Below are 12,402 nucleotides of genomic sequence, written 5' to 3' on the forward strand. Positions count from 1 at the left end.
CTCGAATAGACACATCTCACAGCCTAAACTGTTCGCTTTGGGTGTCCCCGTCAGACCTACGGGCCCTGGGCCAGTGGTAGAACCCCCTGTTATTGAAAAGAGCCCTTCAACATGTGATTTTTCGACAAACAAGACGTTGTGTTGCGTATTGCACACAGTGTCTAACCCCGCACCTGAAAAAACAGACCACCCCATCCCACTACTTTGTCCCTTTCACTCAAAAGTCCCTGTAGACCTTCTGCACTGAAATCTCTCACACCCAAATATTTATCCTCTAATCTCTTCACTGCCTTAGCATAAGAATCTTTCTGCCCCACTCAAACTCTGGCACTCTCAACCTGTCTCTTTTTCACAGGGCACTTCGGATCCTCAGTTGTGGATCCCCAGCACAGTGCTTCCTCTATCCCAACTTTACACTCCCTCTGACTATGCCCTCCTGCACATTTCTCACATCGTGGGATCTCCCTTCTACACACTGCTGCAACATGTCCGAATCCTTGGCACCTTATGCACCGTAGCAGGTTCGGAACATAGGCCCTCACAGAATAACAAATATAACCTAACCTTATCAGGTAGAAGCTCAACAAGTCTCGCCGTTGCCACTGGGTCTACGTCTCACCAAACGGTGGGCGTCACAAACACCAGGAATAATCTTTTTAATTTGATCCACCTCTACCCTCAACGTTACCCAACTGGTCACTCCTATGAGTGGTGCCCTGCTCCTGAGAGCAAAGCACAACGTAGGTTGAGCCCCGAGACGCGTGCCGCTCAGCGCCCTCTGGGAGGTGGACGCACAAAAAATCCAAACAATTCCACTTCTCGAAACTTTCACAGATGTAATCGATCACAGTTTGCCCTTGACCCAGCCTGAAACAACATACAGGTCGGCACTTTTTCCCAAAATCTCACTCCTACCGGTCCAAAATCATCTCTGGACTCCCATGAAAAACGCTGGAAGTGTGCACCACACCTGTCGCCGCAGGTACTTCATCCCGGTCTGGCTCAACTTCACAGCACTCTCTACTGCCAATCGACTCAATGTTCTCAAGAGAGCAAGTCGATTTATAGGTAATTTCTCTTCATTTGTATTCAGGACATGAAGGTTTGCGCTCCGGAGATGTAGGTCTGTACTTAAAACCATTTTAAAGTTTGGGCATCATTGCACCTCCGCGTGCTCCACCAGGATTCGTGGGACCCTTCTTCTTTAAATTGGGTGATCGCAGCCAACTGAAAGGTGCATACACCGCCACCTGGTAAGGGGCTCCCATGGACCACCAATTAGCACAGTCAATTGGCACGTGCACATTTACGCAGCTTCATTATTAAATAGTACCCGCACAACACCAGTCTCAACGTCAACAGCGAAGAGGCGACTCCACGATGCTGGCCTTCTAGGCAGAGTTGCAAATAAAAGGCCATATCTCAGACTGGCTAATAAAAAGAAAAGATTAAGATGGGAAAAAGAACACAGACACTAGACAGAGGAACTCTGCCTGGAAGGCCAGCATCTCAGAGTCGCCTCTTCACTGTTGACGTTGAGACTGGACAGAGGAACTCTGCCTAGAAGACCAGCATCCCGGAGTCGCCTCTTCACTGTTGACGTTGGGACTGGTGTTTTGCGGGTATTATTTAATGAAGCTGCCAGTTGAGGACTTGTGAGGCGTCTGTTTCTCAAACTAGACACTCTAATGTACTTGGCCTCTTGCTCAGTTGTGCACCGGGGCCTCCCACTCCTCTTTCTATTCTGGTTAGAGCCAGTTTGCGCTATTCTGTGAAGGGAGTAGTACACAGCATTGTACGAGATCTTCAGTTTCTTGGCAATTTCTCACATGGGATAGCATTCATTTCTCAGAACAAGAATAGACTGACGAGTTTCAAAAGAAAGTTCTTTGTTTCAAGCCATTTTGAGCTTGTAATCGAACCCACAAATGCTGAGGCTCCAGATACTCAACTAATCTAAAGAAGGCCAGTTTTATTGCTTCTTTAATCAGGACAACAGTTTTCAGCTGTGCTAACATAATTGCAAAAGGGTTTTCTAATGATCAATTAACCTTTTAAAACGATAAACTTGGATTAGCTAACACAACGTGCCATTGGAACACAGGAGGGATGGTTGCTGATAATGGGCCTCTGTACGCCTATGTAGATATTCCATTTTAAAAAATCTGCCGTTTCCAGCTACAATGATCATTTACAACATTGACAATGTCTACAATGTATTTCTGATCAATTCTATGTTATTTTAATGGACAAGAAATGTGCTTTTCTTTCAAAAACAAGGACATTTCTAAGTGACCCCAAACTTTTGAACAGTAGTGTATATCATAAACAACAGTTTTACATAAACACACACTTCAATAACTTGTGCCATAACTTCTACTTTATTAAGTCACATTCATGAAGTAATTCACCCCCGCGATAATTCATCACTTTGGTTATTCACTTCAACCAATAAATGTTCCTCGATGGCTCGCTCATGTGAATGGGCATATTGGAAGACATCATGTCAGTAGGGATGGGATTTTGTAAATGTGTTATATTGTTATATTGTACCATGAGAAACGGATCGCAAAGGTGCAATGTATATAATTCATAATGTTTAGCTGAGTGGAAAATGTAGGCTTTGATGACGGTAATTGCTTAATTAATTACTGTTTGGTATGTTCTGATGGGAGGGGCTCCCCCTACACAAGGAGCCTCTCTTTCAGTTCAAAGGGGGGACCATTTTGGATTGAGCTGTTGATGGGGCAGCATTGTTTTCAGCTGTCCCATAATGTATACTTTTGATGGCAGTACTGTTGTTTTTCTTCCGGATTCACTAGGTAAATCAACACCCTTGCACAGAAGCACACTTGCGGCTCCGCCATCTTTTTATTTGATAGAGGTTAGATTTTTTTGTTTAGCCTTATGGCCTACTCTACGTTACAATACCTATAACCATTAAATAGGATTCTCTCAGGAACAGGTGCCGATTCGTCGCTATTCACAATGGTGCTGAATCTCCAAGCATTCTGCAGCTTGTGGTTTGCGAATGTCTACAAATCTGTCACATCCACTGTATTTTTCCGGGAGGTCTCCTTAACTGTGGCAACATGCTCCCTCTAGCTGTGATTCTGTTAAAGACAAATACACTACATCACCAAACGTATGTGGACACCTGCTCCTCGAACCTCTCATTCCAAAATCATGGGCATGAATATGGAGTTTCCCCCCACCTCTTTGCTATAACAGTCCCCACTCCTCTCACCAAAAGTATGTGGACACTTGCTCGTCGAACATCTCATTCCAAAATCAAGGATATTAATATGGAGGTGCCCCCCATCCCTTTGCTATAACAGCCCCCACTCTTCTGGAAAGGCTTTCCACTAGATATTGGAACATTGCTGCGGGGACTTGCATCCATTTGGCCACAAGAGCATTAATGAGGTTGGGCACTGATTTTCGGCGATTAGGCCTGGCTCGCAGTCAGTGTTCCAATTCATCCCAAAGGTATTCAATGGGTTGAGGTCAGGACTCTGTGCAGGCGGTGTCAAGTTCTTCCACACCAATCTCGACAAACCATTTCTGTATGGATCTCGCTTTGTGTACGGGGCCATTGTTATGCTGAAACAGGAAAGGGTCTTCCCCAAACTGTTGCCACAATGTTGGAAGCATAGAATTGTCTAGAATGTCATTGTATGCTGTAGCGCTAAGATTTCCCTTCACTGGAACTAAGGGGCCTAGACCGAACCATGAAAAAATAGCCCCAGACCATTATTCCTCCTCCACCAAACTTTACAGTTGGCAATATGCATTGGGCCAGGTAGCGTTTTCCTGCTATCCGCCAAACCCAGATTTGTCCATCAGACTGACAGATGGTAAAGCGTGATTCGTCACGCGTTTCCACGTTTCCACTGCTCCGGATTCCAATGGCGACGGGCTTTACACCATTCCAGCCGAGTGGCATTGCGCATGGTGATCTTAGGCTTGTGTGCGGCTGCTCAGCCTTTAATGAAGTTCCCTACGAACAGTTATTGTGCTGATGTTGCTTTCAGAGGCAGTTTGGAACTCTAGTGAGTGTTGCAACCGAGGACAGATTATTTTTATGGGCTACGCGCTTCAGCACTTGGCGGCCCCGTTCTGTGAGCTTGTGCGGCTTACCACTTTGTGGCTGAGCCATCATTGCTCCTAGACATTTTCAATTCACAATAAAAGCACTTACAGTTGACCGGGCAGCACTATCAGGGCAGAAATCTGACAAACTGACTTGTTGGAAAGGTGGCCTCCTATGACGTTGCCACGTTGAAGGTCACTAAGCTCTACAGTACTGCCATTCTACTGACCTATGGAAGGCATGGCTGTGTGCTCGAATTTATACACGGAGGAGAGCAATCATCCTTGACCACTGATTTTTTATGTGGCCCTCAGAAGATGAATTACCCGAAACATTGTAATAAACGTGGTGCTGCATATTGATTAAATACTTAAGTTACCATATGTCAATTTAATGAGAAGTACTTTGTCAAAAAGCACATATGGGCTCACGGACTACTGTGATTAGGCCTATATTATTAATAATTTTACAGATGAAACGGAATACTATCGATCAACTCATGAAATGTGAAATAAATATATCCTGCTTGGTGGCCCCCATCGATTGTTAAACGCGATCGTTTAAAATACATCGTGTGTCTTAAAGTGTGTGTGAGTGTGCGTGTGCGTGTGCGCGTGTGTGACATCACTACTGGGATCTGCACCCGGAGGACTAGTTTGGACACTGAGTAGAGCGGAACAACAGGCGCTCAGAACACCAGTGCGATGTCGCGCAAGGATATAGAGTAGCGCGCTCTGTTGCATAGTCCTCACGACACAACTCCAGTCGTCCAGACATAGCTCTCTCAGAACAAGGAAAATGACGAAAAAGCTTGTAATAACGGCCAAACGCAATAGGAACGTATTGACTCCAATATTGGATTTGGAGAGGAATAAAGCATGATGGTTTTATAAGAAACTGGTGCCTTTTGGCGCTGTATAAAACGCACAGGGTGCCTTTTTCAGTTCTCTACAAACACCTGTCAACAGCTGAAAGATGAAGTTTGGGAAGAGCATCTGTATCCTTAATGTGGGTGGCACAAAATATGCGTTCTCTAAGGAGGTGATAAAAGATTTCCCTCTGAGTAGAGTGAGCCGTTTGCACAAATGCGCCTCGGAGAAAGAAGTACTGGAAGTGTGCGACGACTATGATCAGGAACGGAACGAGTTTTTCTTTGATAGGCACTCCGAGGCTTTTTGTTTCATCATGCTGTACGTGAAGTACGGGAAGCTACGGTTCGTCCCGCAGATGTGCGAGCTGTCATTCTACAACGAGATGATTTATTGGGGGCTGGAGAGCTCACACTTGGAGTTTTGCTGCCAGCGGAGACTGGATGATAGGATGTCCGACTCATACATTCATTTCTCCGAAGAGGAAAACAAACTCGACGAAGAAATGAGGGGCGAGAATTTGGTGACTCGAGTGGTCACAGAGGGAGAGGATTCAAAGTGGCTGGAGAGAATGAGAAGGACTTTTGATGAACCGACTTCATCAGTCGCAGCACAAATCTTAGCTTCAGTGTCCGTTATATTTGTTATAGTGTCCATGGTGATGCTTTGTGCGAGTACTTTGCCAGATTGGAAAACCGCTGAGAACAACAGTGTGGTGGAGCACAGGTACAATCCAGACTCTTTAGAGCATCCATCCGGGTATATATGTCCTATCTTTATATATTTTTTTAATATTTCCCCGTTATTTGATTGTCTGCAATGTCGTACATGCTTCTATGCCCTACTTCTCAGTAAAGGACCTCAAGAGATGCACAACGTGTTATTTATGCTGCTGTGAAGTATATTTTACCAATACACATTTGCAGGGCCGGCTCCAGGCATAAGCGACATAAGCAGTCGCTTAGGGCCCCTGGCCGCTAGGGGGCCACCGAACCCCAAAAAATCTCAATTGGGGTCTCAACTTACTGTTGAGAGTTAGAATAGTTGAATACACAAGGTGTTTGGTTATGGATCAGCAGTTTTTTAAAATTGTTTTATAAGTCACTGACAGTCACTCAATTATCCATGTCAGCTAACAATTGCTAGATTGGTAAATTAGTGTAGCCAGTTATCTAATCATGGCTGAATACAGACCGTGCCTAGTGGCCCTGACCTCAAGGGCCATCATTGATTTTTTAAATCATTCTCACTTAGATATCATTGATATGGTATAAGTCATGGCAAAATGAGTAGAATTGCAGAAAATGTTGCTTTAAAAAAAAATATATATATATATATTATTTTTCTCTCTGCTATCAAGAGGGGGGCCATCAAGGGGGGCCTTACAACCAAATCTTGCTTAGGGCCCCCAAAAGGCTAGAGCCGGCTCTGCACATCTGTATCTTTTAGAACTCATGCTAATTTAGAAGTTTGTATTGTTGTATTATGCATATGATACAACCTCGAAATCTCAGGTGTGTATTAGGCCTACTACACCAGTCCTGACTACAGCCTTCCCGGGGGGGAAGGGGACAGAGGAGGCGCTGAGTGTTTAACAAAGTTAAATGTCAAGGGAGCTTCTGGTCTGATCTTAACAAGTGAACAACACATTTCATGTGGCAAAGTCTCCATTTTCTATGTCGGCCAATTGTCATTACAATATGACATATTACACACTGTTAGCTTAAAGGTGTTCAAACTAAATGTTCATTGCCATAAGCACCACTGTCCCTTGCACTATTGTCGTTTGTGTCTCTGAGTTCTCAATTGTTCTGCATTTTATCTTTCAGCACTAACACGTCATAGTCTTTAACGCAAGAGAGGCTGAAGAACTTCACAAGTAGGAGCGTTGCCTCTCTTGTAACAGACAATACATGTTTACAGTGATGCAGTTAGATTAAGGCAGGAAATGTATTATGTTTTTGCTCCCTTTTTGGATAGGCGTGTACAGTATGTATCGCTAACTGTCCTAGGTGCTGATTTTAGTGGCATCCGACAGTACCTGTCCAAGGTGCTGTTTTTTTTGTGGCATTCTACACTAGACCTACAGTACCTGGCCAAGGTGCGAATTTTAGTGGTAGCCTACAACAATATTCAGGACCTGTCCATTTTGAACAGTACCTGTCCAAGGTGCTGATTCCTGGGAGAGTAGGCCTACTATTGTCATAGGAGACCATCGAGGAGACAGATGATAATAACAATGTATTGCTGTTTCTTGGTGTAATACACTGTCAGTCTCATGTCTACTTAAAAAAAAAAGAATTTTGATGTTTTGAAGGAGATCGGAACATACATCAATCAAATTTAGCCATTTATCAATACATATAACTGTGTCAGCCAATACTTCTGTCCATTTGTCTACAGAGCTGTTTGTCATCCCTTTCTTGTCTGCTCTCACTCGGCTCTTTAACCTGTGTGTCTGTCTTGTATCCATGACTGCCACGCGGACCGCTCTCAAGGTATTGGTACCTGAAAGGCACCCAAATGTATCAGTGTGTGTGTGTGTGCGTGCGTACAATTGTAGGTAATACAGGTAGGTGTTGTTCTAAGTAAATGGTGGGAGGTTATGGTTGTACCCGATTTACTTTTTGACTTTAAAATGGGCAAATGTTGTATTAAAGTGAGCATGACATCACAAGGTAATACAGTAAAGGTGACTTCCATTCTACGCAACAACTTTGGACGTACTGAGCCCTTGCACCAAGCCCTCACCTGAATGCAAATGACAAAAGTTTATATTTGGTCAAAATTAAATATTTGCCAGCATATCATTGACCCAAGGCAAGACTGCTGTATGTATAGCAGGTTGGGAAAAAATTACTAATTGATGATAGCGACAGTGACCCCTCAACGTCACCACAAAACAATTATGTGAGATTATTCAGTGTATAATTTCTAGCTGGAAAATATGAATAACATATGAATAAATATTGCATTCATTGAGAAAGGTCATCATAAACGAGAGGTCATATTGTGTGAGATATCCGAATTCATTCATATCGGCATTTGAGAACAGCATATTTTTTGATAGACTAAACTGTAACTGGCTTTTGAATGGCTGACCGCAAATCCCTCGTTACAGCCCTACCTTTAGACAGAACCTTTGTGTCTGCCTGTCCTCCCCCTCTCTAATCTTAATAGGCATGCTCAGGGCTCAGTCTCAACCAGGTCTGACTAGCCTTTAATTGATGGTAGAATTGTGGGAAAAGAAGCCTCCGAAATCCCTGATCAGTATGCTTCTACCACCCTCTTTCCCTGGAGCTGCAATACATCTGTCCGCCTTTCTTAAAGTCCCCTCAAAGCCCTCAAGGCCCAGGAATGGGTCTCGGAATCAAATGAATGTCGAAAAACTGGCGCAGGCCAGTTTCATTTGTCATTTGTTGCTGTTACAGTGCCTTCGGAAAGTATTCAAACCCCTTGACTTTTCCCACATTTTGTTGTGTTACAGCCTGAATTTAAAATCAATTCAATTGAGACTTTGTGTCACTGGCCTACACACAATAGCCCGTAATGTCAATGTGAATTTATGTTTTTAGAACATTTTGCAAATGAATTCAAAATGAAAAACTGAAATGTCTTGAGTTGAATAAGTATTCAACTCCTTTGTTGTGGCAAGACTAAATACGTTCAGGAGTAAAAATGAGCTTAACAAGTCAGATGCATGCAATAATTGTGTTTAACATGATTTTTGAATGACTACCTCATTGCTGTACCCCACACATACAATTATCTGTAAGGTCCCTCAGTCGAGCAGTGAATTTCAAACACAGATTAAACCACAAAGACTAGAAAGGTTTCCCAATGCCTCGCAAAGAAGGGCACCTATTGGTAGATGGGTAAAAAAAAGCAGACATTGAATATCTCTTAGAGCATGGTGAAGTTATTAAATCATTGCATGTAGAAAAAACGATAATACTGTAAATTACAACCTGACCTTAAAAGGCAGAATATCTTCTGCATGTCCTGGAATTAAATTACAACAGGATTACGTTGTGAAAGTGTCTATATTGCATATAGTGTCAATAAGTCATAAGGCTCCAAGAATATAGCCTACCAGCTGTTTGAGAGTGAAGCTTTATGAGTTATCAATGTGGTGAGACTGAAGCCTGCTACGAGTCGCTGATCAATCAAGACCCACTTTCGATACAGTAAAGCAGTGTTGTATAAGGGATTGACGGCTCTCTTCTTCAATAGAACTTCACTCTCCCACTGCTCCTACATTCTAAGAAAATGTCACCCAATGAATAAACCCTAACTCTCAATAAACCCTTTAAGGAGCCCTTCAGTGAAAATGTTCTAACTGGAACCAAAATGGGTTCTACCTTGAACCAAAAAGGTTTCTGCTACCTCGATAGCCGTAGCTACTTTTTTCTCTTACGACTGTAATGTCTGCAGTCCATTGCTTGTAGATATAGTGTCTAGACCTGTAGTGGAATCCCCTTCTCTCCTTCTTGCGTTAACTCTGCCTGGTTCTCCCTCCGACAGGATCATCGAGGCTGTGTGTATCAGCTGGTTCACCGCCGAGTGCATCGTGCGCTTCATCGTGTCGCGGGACAAGTGTGAGTTTGTCAAACGGCCCCTCAACATCATCGACCTACTAGCCATCACGCCCTACTACATCTCCATCTCCATGACGATGCTGACAGGCGAGAACTCGCAGCTGCAGCGGGCGGGTGTCACACTGCGTGTCCTGCGCATGATGCGCATCTTCTGGGTGATCAAGCTGGCCCGTCACTTCCTGGGCCTGCAGACTCTAGGGCTGACACTGAGGCGCTGCTACCGGGAGATGGTGATGCTGCTGCTGTTCATCTGCGTGCCCATGGCCATATTCAGTGCTCTAGCCCAGCTGCTGGAGCATGGCCTGGACTTGGAGTCGCCCAACGAGGACTTTGCCAGCATCCCTGCCGCCTGCTGGTGGGTTATTATCTCCATGACCACTGTGGGCTATGGAGACATGTACCCCATCACCGTGCCTGGGCGAGTGCTGGGTGGCCTGTGCGTGGTGAGCGGCATCGTGCTCCTGGCACTACCCATCACCTTCATCTACCACAGCTTCGTGCAGTGCTACCATGAGCTCAAGTTCCGCTCGGCCCGCTGCACGCGGAGCCTGTCCGCAGAGTTTCTCAACTGAGGGACCACTGACGTTGCAGGAGGGTTAATAGGGGGGTGGGGGGGGGGGGGGGGGGGCACACCTCGCTACTCCCCGACACCTCTTCAGAGACCTCCATCCAACCCTAGAACTGTGTATTTATCTGAAACGTGGCCTCTTTCATTGTCTCACACGCATTTTGTTGATGTACCCCTCATCTTTGAACATTAGTTGCTGTGGTTATGGGTTTTGAGGTTTGCATACAGCACAGCCTTCAACCTTCCAACAGTAAAGTCCAAGTAAGAAGTAATGGAACCTGATGGGAACTAGGACAGTTTCCACGGCTGCCATGGTGACAGTGGTTTTCGAGGCAGAGGGCATCTGGATCATGTCAGACCAGACAGAGGCCTTCATGTACTGTTGATTACACTGCTGGCTGGCATTCTTCTCTTCTCATATGGCGACATGCAACAAAAGGGATTTGAGTTTTAATGTCATTTTCAATCCCACTCTCTGACAGTGTCACAGTGTGGGAGATGGAAGGTATAATTTTGCTTCTCTTTCTTAGATAATTTATTTCAAGTATTCCGTCGGCCAGTGAGTGAACAACAATGCATTTCAAAGAACCAAAGTGTATCAGTACAGTGTACACTGTATGTTCCCTTTAATCTTTCACTGCAACGCTCACCTTTCTGCTTTTATCTTGCGTACACAAACCTGACAGATATAAAGAGCACATCACTTTGTGAATTTGAATGAGCCTATTTACAACTCAGACATGGTCACATTCTAAACCTATTACCTACTCCCCCTGAAAACCAACCAATGCAAAATGGCTATGAAATGTATTTGTCGCAGAAACCAAGTGGGAGGGGTTTAACAAGAAAGAGTACAATATTGTGTGGGTCTGTCAGCTCAGCTGTGTAGGCAGGTCTGTAATGTGGAACACCGAGCCACAGAGCGAGAGTGTGTCATGGAGAGACGGGTGGTTCGGCTGACACTGTGCAGTGTAGTGAGGCGAGGGCATGCATGCCTCAGCCTCGGGAGCGCTGCGAGTCTTCTGACTGGAGGAGTGTAACCATTTGTGGCTGGTGTCAAAACCTTGGTAGCCTCTGCCTGTCACAACAAAGGCACTCGGCATGCCCATCCCCACCACCCTCCTCAGTACTGTATGTCAAAACCACCACAGCCTTGGTAGGCACTCCTCTCAATGGTGTTGTCTGGCCCACCTGCTTCTCCTCGACATACTGTCGACGCCATGTTTGAGTGGCTGGTGTGATGCATTCCGCCTCCTCTCCTGCCAGAGTGAATTCGGTTGAATCTGAAAAGCTTTCATCATGCCTTCACTCATTTCTATGGTGGGGAATTGGGAATCAGATCGTCATGTGTTCTCTTCACATCGGCCTGCTTCAGGGTATACTACCTGTTATGGCTAACAAGCACCATCTCTCTTCTCTCAGATTGTCGATAGCTGTGTTTGCTCTAGCACTTGGTTTTAGTATTTGCTAACAGAATCTGTATTTTGAACCAAAGCAGTTTTATATCTTCCCGGAAGCACTTTATATAGTGGGAGCATTTGACACTTCATCAAGTCAGTGACGAATGTATATGGGCCTTAATTGTGTGTTCTATTTCAGGGTTTCTCAAACTCGGTCCCGTTTTTTGTTTTTTTTGCCCTAGGACCACACAGCGGATTCAAATAAGCAACTCATCATCAAGCTTTGATTATTTGAAATCAGATGAGTAGTGCTAGGGCAAAAAAACAAAATGTGCACCCAAGGGGGGCCCAGGACCGAGTTTGGGAAACCCTGCTCTATTTGATGTGATTGGTAGTCACCGCTGGGAATACCAGTCTAATTGTACTAGTGATGCTGGTTCTGTTTATACAGATTTGGTGTTCCTTTGCTTTGTCCTCAGTGTAATGGTTTCCACTGGCTGCAGACAGCCCCATCTGCTCTCTCTGATCTGCCCTGGCATTTACTTGGCTGCTTTTCCAAACACAGCAGTCACAATACTTTAACTGTGTTGAATATTGATGGGATAAGATTGATTAAACTCGGGCCTCCTGAGTGGCGCAGCAGTCTAAGGCACTGCATCGCAGTGCTAGAGGCATCACTACAGGTCCGGGTTCGATCCCGGGCTGTGTCGCAGCTGGCCGTGACCAGGAGAACCATGTGGTGGTGCACAAATGGCCCACGTCGTCCGGGTTAGGGGAGTTTTTGGGATGTCCGCGTCCCATCATGCTCTAGCGACTCCCTGTGGCGGGCTGGCCGTATGCATGCTGACTTCAGTCGCCAGATGTATGGTGTTTC

At 44.9% G+C, this 12,402-nt stretch overlaps 1 protein-coding gene across 1 annotated transcript; it reads left to right on the plus strand.

Annotated features, from left to right (window-relative positions):
- Window positions 1-5,068: 5,068 nt before the first annotated feature.
- Window positions 5,069-10,149, plus strand: LOC120045855 (potassium voltage-gated channel subfamily G member 3-like). Its single transcript, XM_038990788.1, has 2 exons — window positions 5,069-5,721; window positions 9,487-10,149. The coding sequence occupies exons 1-2, from the start codon at window positions 5,069-5,071 to the stop codon at window positions 10,130-10,132; spliced, it is 1,299 nt and encodes a 432-aa protein (XP_038846716.1). The 3' UTR covers window positions 10,133-10,149.
- The last annotated feature ends 2,253 nt before the right edge of the window (window positions 10,150-12,402 follow it).

This window comes from Salvelinus namaycush, chromosome 4 (assembly GCF_016432855.1).
Source record: "Salvelinus namaycush isolate Seneca chromosome 4, SaNama_1.0, whole genome shotgun sequence".
Taxonomy (NCBI): Eukaryota; Metazoa; Chordata; class Actinopteri; order Salmoniformes; family Salmonidae; genus Salvelinus; species Salvelinus namaycush.

Coding starts and splice junctions, on each gene's coding strand:
- LOC120045855 (XM_038990788.1), top strand. CDS start 5,069: ATGAAGTTTGGGAAGAGCATCTGTATCCTTAATGTGGGTGGCACAAAA. Junction 5,722..9,486: donor TCTTTAGAGCATCCATCCGG/GTATATATGTCC, acceptor TCCCTCCGACAG/GATCATCGAGGCTGTGTGTA.